The sequence below is a fragment of the Mixophyes fleayi genome, chromosome 10 (assembly GCF_038048845.1).
Source record: "Mixophyes fleayi isolate aMixFle1 chromosome 10, aMixFle1.hap1, whole genome shotgun sequence".
In the NCBI taxonomy this organism is placed as follows: Eukaryota; Metazoa; Chordata; class Amphibia; order Anura; family Limnodynastidae; genus Mixophyes; species Mixophyes fleayi.
The window spans coordinates 82,668,521-82,686,312 of NC_134411.1; the positions used below are offsets into that span (position 1 = coordinate 82,668,521).

Here is a 17,792-nt window from a genome sequence, read left to right on the forward strand (position 1 = left end):
ATAATTACATGTATACCATACTCACTCGACAAAATATATCTGTCCATTTTCATCCGTCTCTTGTTCCCATCCATATGGAAGGTCTACAAGATAAGTAGAGGTGTGCATTAGTCAACTACTTTGTCTAATTACTGGAAAGACAGAACATACCCATGGTGATCTGATCAGGAATATTGGGCAGGTTAATGCAGATAACACTGTTCTATAAAAAAAAAAATCCTATTAAAATTAATACCTACCCCCCACAGCTAACATTACACAGATTAGCTCATGCAGAAAACATATTTTACCAACACGTAACGCAAACAAGATTAATCATAAAGAGTAGAAATTGAACTCATTACCGACCTCCTGCAATTCTCTTCCGCTTTCCAGTTTTCGGATGTTCCCACTGGGTTTTTTCATCTAAGTGGCTATTAAACGAAATGCAGAATTGTTACTTTATTAGCACATAATTCACAGATCAGTGAGGGTCTTACAACACTTTACAAAATTAATGCATAATACAGACCGAGTTCCAAGCAAAACTTTAGGGTGTTGTGTGTTAGGATGTCAAGTGAGGAACACTAGAGGCCTGATTCATTAAGGATCTTAACTTAAGAAACTTCTTATTTAAGTCTACTGGACAAAACCATGTTACAATGCAAGGGGTGCAAATTAGCATTCTGTTTTGCACATAAGTTAAATACTGCCTGTTTTTTCATGTAGCACACAAATACTTGCAAGCTTATTTGTACACTGAAATTTAAAGTTGAAATTTGGGTGCTACATGAAAAAACAGGCAGTATTTAACTTATGTGCAAAACAGAATGCTAATTTGCACCCCTTGCATTGTAACATGGTTTTGTCCAGTAGACTTAAATAAGAAGTTTCTTAAGTTAAGATCCTTAATGAATCAGGCCCCAGGAGTTGATGGGGATTACTGAAACATGGAGGGATAATTCACATTGCTGGGCTGTTAAAATTCATGGATAGGTGGGATAGAAGAAGGTGGTGAACAGTGTGTCTATGTTAGCGATCTGGATGTGAGTATGAAATTCTTGACATGCAACTTTTAGAACAGGAAAGTTAAAGGATAACTTCCACCCAATCCAGTGGCTCCCCTGAAGACTGACAGCATGGACAAAAAGATGTCTCTATTAAAAAAGTCTTTTGTGGAAGGAGCAAGGAGAGCCTTGCTGAAACATGGCAGACATCAGTGACCAATCAGATCAGGTGGAATGCTGGACATCAGACAAGCAACATTCTGTTATTGTGTATAACTTATAGAATATCGCCCAAAATTACATTTTCAGGTTTGGGTGGAATTAACATTTAATAGCACAAGTATATTACAAGCCCCCTTATATAAATGATACTGTTTAAATATAAATGTAAGTGTTTTTAAGTTCATTTGGAGAACAAATACGAAAGTGATAGAAAGAATAAATAGAACATAATCGTACAAATCAAAATTGTATAGCAGAAATTTTTTCAGTTCAGCACCAGCATATTGCATCTCTCAGCGTCTGTGCTATCTCTGTAAATCTGAATTTAAGCACACACAGGATTGTGATGTCGAACCCTGCCAATGGTCAAACCAAAGTGCAGTAACATTCGTTCACTAGCCTTTAGAACTAACAATCTAGGGCCTGATTCATTAAGGATCTTAACTTGAGAAACTTCTTATTTCAGTCTCCTGGAGAAAACCACGTTACAATGCAAGGGGTGCAAATTAGAATTCTGTTTTGCACATACGTTAAATACTGACTGTTTTTTCAGCACACAAATATCAACTTTAAATTTCAGTGTACAAATAAGCTATCAGGTATTTGTGTACTACATGAAAAAACAGTCAGTATATAACTTATGTGCAAAACAGAAAACTAATTTGCACCCCTTGCATTATAACATGGTTTTGTCCAGGAGACTAAAATAAGAAGTTTCTCAAGTTAAGGCCCCTAATGTGTAAGTACCAGTCAATTGCCCAGTACCAAGTCCAAAGTATCTATCGTCATTAATAAGTGTTTAGAGGACACGGTGTGTGAATACCTGCATCAAACCTGGATGTCCTTTCGCTTACTGAATAGCGCAGAGGTTTGGCACAAGGATGAACAGTAATGTTTCATACGTTATACCTGAAGCTGCCTACAACAAAACCATTGAGTGCTATAATGGCAAACAATTGAAATTATAATTATCTCTAAATTTTAAAATGTAGAAATAACAGCTGATACACTGAAAAATTCAGACTTCAGGGGGTATATTTACTAAACTGTGGGTTTGAAAAAGTGGAGATGTTGCCTATAGCAACCAATCAGATTCTAGCTGTCATTTTGTAGAATGTACTAAATAAATGATAACTAGAATCTGATTGGTTGCTATGGGCAACACCCCCACTTATCCTTTTAGGAAGCTTTAGTAAATCTACCACTTAGTCTTATTATGTAAAGATTCAGTTTTGTTTGTAGATTTACTAAAGCTTCCTAAAAGGATAAGTGGAGGTGTTGCCCATAACAACCAATCAGATTCTAGTTATCATTTATTTAGTACATTCTACAAAATGACAGCTAGAATCTGATTGGTTGCTATAGGCAACACCTCCACTTTTTCAAACCCGCAGTTTAGTAAATCTAGCCCCAAAACTTTGTTCGGACTACGAAAAACTCTACAAAATCTAAATATATTTATGGGAATATAATATAAAATGATTACGTGGCCGTATTTATGCAATTTGCACATTACTTTGTAAGACAGACATCAGGGATATTCCAGGTAGGACTGTTTAACTCTTAGCTGACCCAGCCCTCTTACATTCTCCCCATACATCCAGGACTCTTACTTGGCATAGTAAACCCATCCATCCTTTGTGCTCCTCTCTTCCCAGCCGGGCGGCAGCTCATCCTCACTATCTGTATCATCCAGGCCTGCGTACTTCAGGGCTGCCATGGCACTGCGGCTGCAAATGTAATGTTATTATTGATTAATAATGTAAATCAGTGTGTGAACTGCTATTCTACCACCAGAGGTCTCCCAAGCTCAACGAACAGAAAGAGAAAGGACTGATCTGATTGGGCAACCCCAGCAAACATAGAACATGTGCCGATTTGGCATGTCAGACACTAAATAGTCAATTCATTAACCTGTTTAGTGCCAACGCATCTTGTAGAGACCACTTCATCACCATTCACTAAATTCATGAATTCCACAAGTTAACTTTTCATGGAATATTTGCATTGCAGGTTGATTACGTAGATGGAAAAGACAAGTTTATTTTAATATTTTCTGCATTTTATCTCTCAGGGGATTTGTCCTGCTATGCTTCAACCCAATGAGGTAATAACATTGAGGGGGAGATCCAATTAGCTACAAGGTCTTGTAGGAATGTTGCGCAATATATTTATGCATACAAACACTGCTATTGTGGTACAGAAAACATCGCTCACCTCTATGAGGTGCGAGCAAAAATGAGCGTAGATCATAGTTGCCCTGCTCTCCCGGAATGTCCAGGAGACTCCTGAATTTTTGGGAGCTCTCCCGGACTCCCGAAAGAGCAGGGCAACCTCCCGAAACCTGCCCGCTTTGTTAGTAAAGTGGGTGGGGTAGAGCTAATCACATCATCCTGTCCCCACCCCTGCTATAATAGGCCAAAATTGGTATTGAGTAGTAGGGGCGGGGCCTAAAACATGCTTAGCATGGCCACACCCCCAAGATATGAGCAACTTTGGAGATCTCCCATGTTGGCAAGTACGGTGTATATTATTACCAATAACATCCCGCAGTACACAATGTGCACGGTACCTAAGTGTCCTTGTGAATAATTGAGTCTCCCCATAAAGGTCTCAGGGTAAATAGTTACCAAACTGGAATTGTCCATTGTTATTAAGCCACTGGACAGAAGCAATGGACTCAAGTGTAGATGACATGACGCTGCACTATATTGAGCTCTGCAAATAATGTCCTTCACCATTCCAGAAAAGAGGGGCGGCTTTTTAAAATCAGTTTCTAAAATAGCCTCTAAAATTTGTGCTGTCACTATATTTGATTCTTTTAATACAGCTGTCGACATTTCAATATTATCTACACACACACCACATTCAATCTGACATACATGGTCTGCGGTCATCCTCAGCATGACACAGTTATAATGCTCTTTTTGTATTTTAAATATGCAGCACTATATATTAACTTATACAGCCCAGATAATAGTGTGAATTATATCCTGTATGCCAGTCCTAGCCAACCTGCGGTTCTGCGGGTGTTGTGAAACTACAAGTCCCAGCATACACTACCAGCTATAGGCAGGTTATCTACTGGTAAAGCATGCTGGGGATTGTAGTTTTATAACACCTGGAGTGTCACAGGTTGGCCAGTCCTGCTCTATGTAGATAAAACGATATTGCACTTTACAGCTGATAAGTATTGAAAAATAGGGACATTCTGGAGACAAACCTTTAACACCTGGAAATATCCCTATTAAAACAGGCTAATGCAATGCTGTGTCTGAAACTCCCTGTTTTCAACATGCTTGTGTGACCATTTCATGACATTGTATTTAGATGTGGTTCTGTTGTCATTGCCAAATGTTAATAAAACATAAATAAAACATTGCAACTACACACACAGGTCTATGTCAGCACTTCAGCTATGACTGCCCATATTTAATTGAGGTCTTTCAATTTACATTTGCCAAGCGAATATTTTTATTTTATTTTATTTTTTTAAGCTAAGTAAGGTTCACAGTATAATGATAAACTATGTAAGAAAAGCATTAAATGATAAAAAAAAACAAAATATGTACAATAAATAATAAACTGTTGCCCATTGTTTTCTAATATAAAAAACAAAACTTTTACTAGGGCTTAGCGTGTAGATGAGAGCACAGAGGTAGAATCTCATATTGGATAGTATCGTGTAGAGGACGCCTTTTAAAACGCACTGAAATAAGAGTTTTTATGTTAATTAATAAAACTAAGATACAAATATTCTCAATTATATTTATGCAAAAATCTGATAAAACAATAGTTGAAATACAAAAAAAACAAACTGTATTTTATAATTATTTCCCTTGTTACATTCCATTTGTTCTAAAAGAGATCTCTTGAAATACATATATTTAAAATTACATTATTTATTTGTTTTTTAAGTAAAGCCAAAATAAAATAACTACCTGAAATAATGTCAACTAAAACAATAAATATTTTACAAACAGGTAACATACAATTTAAATACAACCTCTTCCTGAGCTGCTTCTACCAATGTGCAGTTCTTATGCTAGAGACAACCAGATTGAAATGAACGTTCCCCTCCCATCAGGTGCAGAGATAATTAGCACAGGTGATTGTTGTACAGAACTGAACACTTGATTCATTCACTAGCACAGGGTTTCCCAAGCCCAGTCCTCAGGGCTCCCTAACAATGAAGGTTTTCCGGATCACATGTGACATAATTAGGACCACCTGTGGATCTCTTACAATGTGTCAATCAGTAATGAATACACCTGTGCTCCAGCAAGGAGATATGGAAAACCTGCACTGTTAGGGAGCCCTGTGGACTAGGTTTGGGAAACCCTGCACTAGCACATCTAGGGGTAAATGTATTAATCTCCGGATTCTTGAACCCCCGCGAGTTCGGCGTCTTCAGCGCTTAAATTTAAAGCGGCGCTGCCTTGTAAAGGTAAACTTCCCTTTACAAGGCAGAGCCGCTTTAAATTTAAGCGCTGAAGACGCCGAACTCGCGGGAGTTCAAGAATCCAGAGATTAATATATTTACCCCCTAATGTGTAAAGGGGGTGACCAAAAATGTTGTGGCTTCAGGATGAAATTTCTAAGCACTCCCACCATGCAGAGGATTACAGCAGCTTTATGCATGGTTACATGCGCCCCAGTTTTCATAAATGTTCATCAATAACTTTTGAAGATCAAAGTTTAGGGTACATGTTAACTATAGGGGTGCCACACTTAATGCAAGAGCTGTACTGCCCGCCTGTCATTCCATCAATTCAGTTATCCACTGAGCATACGGGGAGACAACTGGGGTGATACGGAGCTGGACGCAAAATGTGAGTAAATAACTCTTAATAAAATCACACACAGAAATAAAGTATTTTCACCCATACGCAGAGTCATAGTCATCTCGAGATGCCTGTGGTTCTACAACGATAGCATATGAGCCTGGTTTACACTAAGTCATCATCCTCAGCGTGTATTTGCATAGACCTACTAACAGCCATATATATATATATATACGTTTCTGCAGGTCTGCATGGGAAGCATTGGCATGAACGCGCCGTTACTCTACTTGCCCTGCGTTTACACAACCCTTCCCTCCCCCGTTCCACCTCTCCAGTTACAAGCAGGAGCAAGTACTTGATACGCACATGTCTGCGTTGATGTATATGCCTCCATACTCTTTGTAGGCATGCGCAGTGCGAATTTGCTCTATGCAAACTGGCGTAAGTTTAACTCAGCATACGGCCCAATATGTCTGTGCGGGCAAAAACACACGCAAGAGCAGCGGAGCACAAAACGCAGCTCCTCCTCCGTGTCAATTGCGGCAACCATATAACTAACAAGTGCCAAGTTTAGTTCTTCTAATATCAAATATAGTATACAAAAATACTAAATGAGATGAAGACGCAATTATACCACTCTAGCGCTTATACTCCTCCACAATTAAATGCAATTCCAGTGCTGAAAGGGTTAAATGTTTATTATTGATCACCGCAACTCCTTTATTGCAATCCTAGATACCGTGAAACAAACAACACAACATACAATTTTCTGTTTTCATAATAATTTATGGCTGGAATAACAGAGGAGCAGGATTACTGTGCATATCATAAAGGGAGCTTAGTGGATAAAGGCACTTGCCTTTAGAAGGATGCCGATTGCAGTTCAAGCGAGTTTGCACCACTTCAATCTCCCACGCACTGCCACTAGATTGTAAGCTCCTGGGAACAAAGACTTTCTATGCCTGTGTTATTCCTCTGGGCTCAGCATCAGCGTCACAAACTAATATCTGCACGTAAGGGAGAGGAAGATAATGTTGAAATAAAGATAAACAGTCCCTGTGCATGAATGGAACACAGCAGCAGTCTGTGGGTATTTATAAGCAACACTGTCTGCAGAATGCACATGTACTGATCATAGAATTCTATACACCACTAGCTTTGCTATACTTCCTGTGTTCTCATAATACCTCCCTCTGGCAACACATTGCCTCAGCTTACAGTTCCCTAGTGTTCATCTGACAGAGACACAGACGTACTGTAGTAATCAGAAGTCTTATTGTTTACTGATTACCAGCCTGCTTAATTACTGGCATTGTGTCCTACTGAGGAATTGGTGCACTTTGTAGCATCCAGATGATTTCACATTATATATATATATATATATATATATATATATATATATATATAGATATATACACAATTAAAGCTATTTCTACAAACTGGTGCGAAGAAAAAAGTGTGGTGCTGCCCATAACACCCAATCCAATATTTGCTTTCCTTTTATAAACACCACAAATGAAATGACTGCTGAGTGTAAGTTGACAATGAGCCTGATTGGTTGCTAAGAGCAACAGCACTTTTTGTCTCGGCACCAGATTTAAAAACTGCACCTCACCGGATCAAATGCACTCTGCTGCCTGGTCACGGGACTGGTATAGTGGCACAGGACTGTAAGATGATGGGCAACCCGATACACTTTGGGGACCGCAAGTGCAGCCCTCTATCCTTCTGACCTGTTACCCTTAATGTCAGCAACAAGTAAAAACAATTAATTTAATCAAAGTAAGATTAAAATAAAACTAGCGTTAAAAGTTACAGCGTTGTGGAATTCGTGGCGTTATATAAATAGCTGCTGCTGATTATGATGATGAAAGGTGTACTAAACAAATATGACAATAAAGTAGGAAGGAGCTTGGAGCCGGAGGTGAATACTTGGAGGTCTGCATACGGCCCTAGTGCCGCCTGGTGCCCATCACTGCTGTACATGAGATCATGAAACTGTTTTTGTGGCATGGGGTAACATCAAGGAGATTGTTAGCCTGGCATCAGTGGGCAGCGCGGTGGCTCAGTGGTTAGTACTTCTGCCTCACAGCGCTGGGGTCATGAGTTCAATTCTCGACCATGGCTTTATCTGTGTGGAGTTTGTATGTTCTCCCCGTGTTTGCGTGGGTTTCCTCCGGGTGCTCCAGTGTCCTACCACACTCCAAAAACATACTGGTAGGTTAATTGGCTGCTATCAAAATTGACCCTAGTCTGTGTGTGTGTGTGTGTGTGTGTGTGTGTATGTTAGGGAATCTAGACTGGAAGCTCCAATGGGGCAGAGACTGATGTGAATGAGTTCTCTGTACAGCGCTGCGGAATCGGTGGCGATATATAAATGGTGATGATGATGATGATGATGATGATCAGTAGCTATTCTTGTTGCATTGGGCTGCACATGCTGGTATCATTGGGCTGTATACAGTTGGCAAAGAGCTGTGTAACGTGCCAAAAAATATGTTATTCTTAGCTACACAGTGCAAGCCAAGTGCATTCTGTTGAAAAGCTAAACCAGTGGATCATTTTGTAACAATTTCGGACTAGAGAGAGGGCAAATATACCTCCTGCACAGCTGTCTGGACTGTCACCAAAGTCAATATCACAACAATGTCATCACACCCTGCAAGTGACAGATCAAGGGTTGTCATTCAGCTTATATTTTACCAGCAATGCTATCAAATCAGGTAATAAACAATATTGGTAAAAAAAAAAAAAATACAGCCTCAACTTGATGTAAATGTCAGTAAAAAAAACAACCACAACATAATATGTAGAAGTACAAATATTACAATCTGCCATTTACTAAAGCAAATATATAGAAGCTACCATGCACAACTAATAAATAGCATACATTATATTACCTGAACTGAGGAAATTTCAAAGAACTAGGCAGCATAGTTTTGGTGCCTCCACAGAAAGTAACTAATGTCTCAAAAACCTCGAGTTAATAAATATTTATCTGGTTCTGGTAAGCACAAAGTGTAATTATTAATGTAGCTATCAAATATCAACGTATCTGGCATCAACACTGAACTACGACTGAGGAAATATTATAAATATTATGATTCTCCGGATTTGTTTCTGCGAAAATATTTAGATAATAGATAACTGTCGTACTGACTGTTGTTTATTTCTGTGTGTATGCAGAAAGAACTACATTTCCCGATAGGCTTCAGTGCCGTCATCTCGGATTGGCTGTATTAATCACGTGACCGCTTGTGATGCAGATATCTCACAGTCAGCTAATATCTTGTATGTATTTATATGAATATATATATTATATTATATTATAGATGTCCAGCAGTAGCTGAAGAATTCCCATTGGTTGCTATAATATAGTATGGATTACTTACAGTTAATGACATAAGCATGGGTCAGTTAAGGTGATAGGTTTCTTTGTATTAGTTAGTCATCCATCCATAGTGAGAGTGGATTTTTTTTTTTTTTAAAGGTTGGCTTTTGTTTTTGAGGTTTGGCTTGAGGGCCAGTGCATCTGAAATACAGGACTGACCAGTCATGCTTTATTTTTACTTAGTGCATTACAAATATTCTTGTTTAGTCCACTGTCCAAGCTGACTGTATAATATATATATACATCTGGTGTTCAAGTCAAAGTACTGTACATAGAGAATGTATTAAATGGCACCCTTGCAAACAAATTAAAAATGAATTTCATGTGCAGCGAAGCTGCAAGACCTATCCGGTGGAAAAGAGACCACATAGGTCTCAAAACGTTGTTGCTACACGTGAGATCATTTTTCATAGGTATCTGGGGAATATATTTGAAAACAAATGCAAGGACTTGTGGTCCATGTTAGATTTATTATGGTTTTTCAAATCCTTTGTAATTTTATTAATGACCATTTGCTCAGGCATGGAAAGCAGAGGAAACAGTGGCAGTGATATACCGCATACTTGCCACTTCTCCCGGAATGTCCGGGAGACTCACGAAATTCGGGTCAGTCTCACGGATTCCAAGGAGAGCAGGCAAATCTCCCGCTACTGGCGTCTCAAAATGACGCAATTCGCGCCCCGCCCCCTCCCGCCCTCCAGTGACGCCCCTCTCTCGGAAAGAAGTTGCCCAAAGTAAGCAAGTATGATATACCGTACTACTTTATTTTTCCTTCAGACCTAAAGTATGCTTTACAGGAAGTCAGATCTTGTTTGGAGGGGACCTTAATGGCAGTAATAAAGAAAATTTGGGTATATATTAGTAGTTCTCAAGTAATGTACCCACCAGTACATCTACAACCAAGTTCATGGTAAATGTAGCGATAATTATTGATGCTTTTTACAAGCCATATTCCAGTGTTTGGATCTGTTCCCATAAAAACATTCTACGCAACTATGTGTGGCTCCAATTGGAAAACGTCAATTCATTGTCCATCTTTAGGACTCGCCCTTTTAATTCTTTTAAACTTTTCAATTATTTCTATGGTTTAGGGTTATTCGTGTCTTAAAATAATCTTGAGATGAGAGGACATTGGACTGTTTTTGTTAAATCAGGCACCTTTGTGTATTTCAATATTTTTATTACACTGCTCGAAGTTCCCCTGGAGATGAGCTTTATTGTATCAACTAATCTGGAAACTGCAAAACAACATGTAGCTATTTCCTGCTATAGAGGCGATGCACCACCAATGCGCCTTTTCCTTAAAGGCAGGGGGGCACTTTCCCCCTAGTGGTGGTCTCTTCTACTCCCACCTATACTAATTTCTCTCACGATCAGGTTACTAGCTGGTATTTGAGCAGCTGAGCAAGGAGGCGCGGGGAGTTTGGGCTTCGCTGCAAGAGGGTGCGCAGGTGGCGGTTCTCCAAGCCAACCACCAGCGTAACAACAGAGTGAACAATGCATAGTCAATCAATCCGGGTCAGAACCAACGGGCAGCGAGGTTCAAAAGGGAAGTCCAAAGAATAGTCAGAGGCAGCCAAATATCAGGAAACCGGAGCTAGCGGCAAGATACAAAGCGAAATCCAAAAGGAGGGTCAGAGGGAAGTCGGGTCAGAAACAGAATCAGGAATCAGATGCAGAAAAGGTACTGGAGCAGGGTGAAACCAATACTCTGGCACCCTAATGGTGCCGGAGACTTCCTTATATCCCCCCTGGGTGGTCCCTGATAGGAGGGCTGATTATCGGTGGTCAGAGACACTGACCATCAAGCGGAAGTGCTAGACGTCCCATTGCCTAGCAACGAGACACGACAGGGACCGTGCATGCGCGCACGGCAACCCCAGAAGTAGGGAGAAGCATTCCGTTGCTAGGCAACAGGACATGTTGATCAGCACCCGGAGTCAGAGTGGATGCGGCGCCTGACAATTACACTGTTACACCCTCTCTACTGTCGCAATATCTCTGAGTAGCACTCACTTCGCAGCTCTACCCTCTAGAATGTAAGCTTCCTCACAAGCAGGGCCCTCCTTACCCTTTTCCTCACAAGCAGAGCCCTCCCTACCCTTTGTATTCACGTGTGCCATTTTTGTTCTACCTTCAATACCCCTATGAATAGCGCCTGCCATTCACCAATCAGAATTCTGAGAGCCATCTACCGGCTGTCACGGATTTACAACTGCAGCGATCGGGATCACTGATGCCCATTTTATGACATAAACAATCTTGGTCAGATCTGTGTCCCATTATTTTTCCCTGACATAGCCGGAAGAAGAAACTCTGGTCAGATGAGAGAGGGATGCCGTGCCCGTGTTGGTCTCTAACACCCTTTGTTATCACGCCTATACGATTTATTTTCTAAGTAAAATAAAATATATAAACCACGGATAGTTAGTCCGATTTCACTTATTTGCTACAAAATATAAATGGTCGGCCCGATATTAGTGTGTATACTCCAGCCATGAACGAGCCTCCTCCCAAAGTACCGATCATCGTTTTATTTGATTGTTCAGGAGAACTATAAATCTCGTTCAGTTACAGAACGACGTCCTTCCAATCCTGCAGTGTATAGGTACTCACGGTCAGGATCGTCATAGAGTTTACAGAGTCACAATCTTTTCAGCAAATGGTTATGTCCGATGAAGGGTAAATCTTGTAAAACATGTATAATGTGTATACGTGAATCTGCATATTGATCGTGACTTCTTTTTTTTTTTTTTCGGCGGTGGTACTATCGTCATAGATATCACATTGGTCGGAAAATTCTATAGTGTGTACCCAGCCTTAGTGCCTGGACTGTTCCCTTATCTACATCATGATTATCTATGATTATGTCATCACTTCCTAAGCCGCAGGATCCAAGGCTTATTATTACCTGATATACGATCTGTCTGTTATGGACTGATGAATGGTTTCACTTTAATTGCAATATCTTCAAGCCTATCATTGATATTCTGTATATTGGTTAGTACATTATACTGCTCAGACATGAGCTGATTACTTAATATGTGTCGAAGTCAATGTTATTACTTTTATGAATTATGCTCATATGTGAATGTTCAAAGATGCATTTTCATTTAAGGTCAATTTGTATTGTGGCTTAGTGGTTAGCACTTCTGCCTCACAGCTCTGGGGTCATGAGTTCAATTCCCGACCATGGCCTTATCTGTGCAGAGTTTGTATGTTCTCCACGTGTTTGCGTGGGTTTCCTCCGGGTGCTCCGGTTTCCTCCCACACTCCAAAAACACACTAGTAGGGGAATTGGCTGCTACCAAATTGACCCTATACTCTCTTGGTCTGTGTGTGTGTTAGGGAATTTAGACTGTAAGCTCCAATGGCGCAGGGACTGATGCGAGTGAGTTCTCTGTAAAGCGCTGTGGAATCAGTGGCGCTATATAAATAGCTGATGATGATTTTTGGTTTGCTGGCTCTTACACTTGATCTATTTAGAGAGTTAAGCAAAAAACATTTTTTGCAACGCCAGGTGGCAGTATTGCCACAAAACACCTTCCTCGTCTCTTTCTGCACTGGGAAAAAATAAACACAGAATATTAAATTAATGACATTTTCCGGTGTGTTTTGTTGGTATGTGTAGCATTGCTGAGCACCATCACTACCACTGTTTGTATATAAACTATGGAGGGTGTGCCCAATAACTTTGTTCAAAGCAAGTTCCTTTCCCCTACTTATTTTGAGAACATCAGATTGGCTTCTGTCTGTGTTTGTTCATGATCCACATTTACCTGCTTCAATGCCTTATTACTATGTCAGTGCTATTATGTCAATTATGACTGATTATAGAATTCCACTGTTAGAATTCTAGAGTCAAAGTTATACTATAGGGTATTGTTCTGTTTGGTTGAACAATCGTCCTTTATTCAGCTGAGTACATAGTTATTATTTATTATTACTATAATTATTATTATTAGTAAGATTTTAGCTTTACAGCGTCTACATATTAAACAGTGCCTTGCAGTGGCGCTTACAGTCTATCACACAAACACACATGCGCATTATTGTTAATGTCAGAAACCATTAAACCTACTTATATGTTTTTGAACGCAAACACAGGGAAAACATATAAACTCCACAAAGATAGGGCTATGGTGGAATCAAATGGTTGGAATCGAACCCGTGGCCCCGGCAATCGAACCCTTCATCATTTCTAATTGTGTTGATTCATTCCTCGCCCTAAAAATGGCACTCAAATGAATTCCCTGTGTTAACACCACCATAATATCCTCTACTAAATATAGTTACAGATATAACTATTTGTAATAAAGGCATCTAATTAATTTTTGGGTTCTGTTAATGAATTTGCCATCAACACTTCGAACCTGATTCATTAGTGATCTTATCTGCCGTTTTTGCTTATCTTAAGCAAATCCACTCTGTGCATGCTCAGAAAAGGGAGATAAGAAGCAAAATCCACTGCGTAAGTGAAGAATTTCTTAAGTTAAGATGAAAATCCATCTTAACTTCACTCTTATCTCTCTATTTCTTCTTAAAAATAAGCATCTTAACTTTTGCACAAGATAAGATCACTAATGAATCAGGCCCCTCATGTGGTAAGGAATTACACAAGTTGTTCGCTCTTACAGTAAAGAACCCCTCCCTATGATCATCTTTCTGGTGTAATTGATGACCCCTCTGTATGGTCCTTGGTAAGAAAAATTATTTAAACAAATCTTTATTTGACCTTGAATATATTTAAACATACTAATATGATCACTTCTACATTTTGAGTAAGTCATTGCTAATGTCCACTTTTTTCTAAAGTAATGTGTCAAAGTCACCTGATTGGTGTTTGAAAACAGGTATAATTCACATAGGTTCCTAACCTACCACTTTTAAAAACCCTTGGAGAATGTTTTGTCTGTAGTATCTGTGAGCTGCTTAAGGCATGTGGAAAAGCCAGAAAAGGGTCCTGGGGTTTATGGATGGAGAGAGAGGGCGGGCTCCATCTATTAGGCCTGGTAACCGGGTCTTCCAGCTTACCAGTTATCCTGCTGGTAATCAGGAGTTGCACCTGAATGGTGCTGGTAGAAGGCTGCTGCTCAGCTTAGTCAGTCTCTCACTGCCTGGGGACAGGAGCTGCAGAGTCTCTGTTAGAGAGAGCCTGATATCTGCCTGTAAGTAACTGTGCCGAAACGTCTTTTTGCTTTGTCTTAGGTTGTTAGTCAGGAGTGACCATTGTTAAGTTACAGCCAGACTGCACAATGTTTATTTTGCAGTTTTCTTTTGTTTTCTTACTGAATAAAACTGGCTGTGGCCAGTTGCGTGAAACCTTTTGATTTGTATGAAGTATTTCGTCTGCTACAAACACCATCTACCTCAGGGACCGGACCCCCCTACCTGGTCACAGTAAGCAAAGCTAGTTTTGCGAGTCTTTCTCTATAATGTAATCCTTCCATTCCATTTATTAATGAGTTGTCCCCTTCTGAACCCAATTAAGTTCTCCTACGTCTTTATTACAGTAGGGTGTGAAAATCACCCTATATTCAACATGTGATCGAACTGGTGACTTCTGCGATGGTAGTGCTAAGTTTGTGCAACTTGCACTTATCCTACTTTATATGCATCCTAGTATTGTATTCACCTTGTCAGCCTCTGCTTTGTACAGAATGCTGTCACTTGGCTTTCGGTCAACTGGTATTCCGAAAGTTCGTTTCCATCTCACTTTCCCCCAGTTGGATTCAATTTATTGCGTTAGTATCTTAGTACTCATCTGACTTAGAAAGTAACAGCTGTGTTAGATATTTGTTGGAGGATTCAATCCAGACTGTGCTTTATTTATGAGTTTATTTATGAGTCATTATAATTGGGGAAAGTGCAGTTCCCGTAGCTATAAGCAGCTGACGGACTGGTGATTTAGTATACTGCCTGGGCTACAGATTACAGAAATGGGCAGCTGGTGTACAGTATTCTGTTCCTCAATGGTTTCACCAAGCCAGAGCTCCACTCTGCACAGGACTAACACTGTACCACATTCTCTGAGTGTTCTGATGAACAGACCACCAATGGGCAGCTGGTGTACAGTATTCTGTTCCCCAATGGATTCCCCAAGCCAGAGCTCCACTCTGCACAGGACTAACACTGTACCACATTCTCTGAGCGCTCTGATGAACAGACCACCAATGGGCAGCTGATGTACAGTATTCTGTTCCCTAATGGTTTCACCAAGCCAGAGCTCCACTCTGCACAGGACTAACACTGTACCCCATTCTCTGAGCGCTCTGATGAACAGACCCCCAATGGGCAGCTGGTGTACAGTATTCTGTTCCCTAATGGTTTCACCAAGCCAGAGCCCACTCTGCACAGGATGATCACTGTACCCCATTCTCTGAGCACTCTGATGAACAGGCCACCAATGGGCAGCTGGTGTACAGTATTCTGTTCCCCAATGGTTTCCCCAAGCCAGAGCTCCACTCTGCACAGGATAAACACTGTACCCCATTCTCTGAGCGCTCTGAAGAACAGACCCCCAATGGGCAGCTGGTGTACAGTATTCTGTTCCCTAATGGTTTCCCCAAGCCAGAGCTCCACTCTGCACAGGATAAACACTGTACCCCATTCTCTGAGCGCTCTGATGAACAGACCACCAATGGGCAGCTGGGATCCTCCATTTGGTGGTCTCCGTGACCTGCTTGCTGCCGCCACAACTTTCAGAATCGTCTATCCACCTTCCACTGTGTCTCCCCTCATTCCAACCATACCACACCACTGGGAGCTACACAAAGTCACCAATGGCTGCTTGATTGTTGGTGCCTAATTATAATTCTGCCATACAATAGCTACACACACTTTCCCCAGCAACAGCTACAATTGTTATTCTGCTACTTTATGTATTATAAGCTCCTTTGGGCAGATCACGTCACGTAATTTGTTTGTTTGATGATACCCTCACCGTAATATGTTGGTGCTTCCTAAATAAAGCATAATAACAATAGTTATTTGTCTGCATACAATTTCATCTGCTATTCAACGGTCCTGTTTGCCTGATTCATTAAGGAAAGTTAAGTAAAAAATTGAGCAAGTTTTCTTACTCAAGTTTTTTTCGACAAAACCATGTTGCAATGCAAGGGGTGCAAATTAGTTTATTATTTTGCACATAAGGGAAATACTGTCCCTTTTTTCATGTAGCACACAAATACTTGATAGCTTATTTGTACACTGAAATTTAAAGTTGATCTAGGACATGCCCTACCCAAATTATAAATCTGCCATCACATTTTAAATTCAATGAGGATGAAGAGGGGCAGACAGTGTGTGGATGAAGAGGGGCAGACAGTGTGTGGATGAAGAGGGGCAGACAGTGTGTGGATGAAGAGGGGCAGACAGTGTGTGGATGAAGGGGCACAGTGTGATGATGTTTGTACATGTTGTTGTTTTATTTTGTTTGAACTTATTCCTCTTAACATTAGCTGTAAATTTTTCTTTGACAGAAATATAATTTAAAAAAATATCTAAAAATATTATTTTCCCTTGGAATTATATGTATTATTTTTGCAAACAACTTACTCAGTATTTCTGTCCTGACCTAAATATTTATTACATTATTTTGACCCAACTACTTATAAAACGGGACTGGTAGGTAATTATTTTGGAGGGGTGCCTTGAAAAAATTATGGAGACTCTAAGGGTGCCTGGAACTGAAAAAGTTTTGGAACCATTGTTGTAGACAATAGGGCTAATGGTAATTTAATTAAATCAAGCCCTATATATGGTATATTTGCTTTACATATGCAAGTTTAGCACTGATTCCAGCAAAGTTTTCTGCAATTCTTGTCAAGCCTCACTTTCTCCCTTAACCTCTGACTATTGTTAAACTGGTATGTGGAACTGTCATAACATTAGTGCCTGAATTATTCATGGTATTTATTGTGTGTTAATAGCTTAGTTAAACTTTTTTTTATTACTCTTTAACTATAACTTGTAAAGTATCTTGGTGCCATTCGTTTGTCCATGTTGGGTTATGCCTAGAGATAAGTATTTAACAAGTCATTTGCCTCAATAACTCATCGCTGGGAGTTTAAACGTGGGATCTACGGTGTACAGCTTCAGATGGTTGTTTCACATTTGTTCCCGTTTTGTAAAATATCTGAAATTATGAATGCATTTTGTTTGCAGCTAATGTCATTTCAGTATTGATTTTACGGTTCTATATTTGCTTTTGAAGTCAGATTTCATACACCACTTATTTCCTAAATGGGAGCAGATAAAAGAAGTTACCAAAATAAACATACAAAGGCTTTATTTATTGTAGGAAGAGTTAAAAGCAGAAAGAATAAACAGCCTTTGACTCAAATGAATACATATATCCAAGTGGACGTGCTATAAAAGATAAAAGGTTCCAATGCAAAACAAATGCAA

General features: G+C 39.9%; 1 protein-coding gene across 2 annotated transcripts in view; it reads right to left on the reverse strand.

The window, feature by feature from the left end:
* WWOX (WW domain containing oxidoreductase) overlaps positions 1–7,167 on the reverse strand; it is an 820,606-nt gene extending 813,439 nt beyond the window's left edge. For both annotated transcript variants that reach the window (XM_075188989.1, XM_075188990.1), the window contains exons 1-4: positions 6,852–7,167; positions 2,822–2,938; positions 349–413; positions 26–83 (exon numbers count right to left, since the gene is read on the reverse strand). In XM_075188989.1, the coding sequence (XP_075045090.1) occupies positions 26–83; positions 349–413; positions 2,822–2,928 (230 nt within the window). In that variant the 5' untranslated portion in view covers positions 2,929–2,938; positions 6,852–7,167. The remainder of the gene's footprint in view (positions 1–25; positions 84–348; positions 414–2,821; positions 2,939–6,851) is intronic.
* Positions 7,168–17,792: the final 10,625 nt, after the last annotated feature.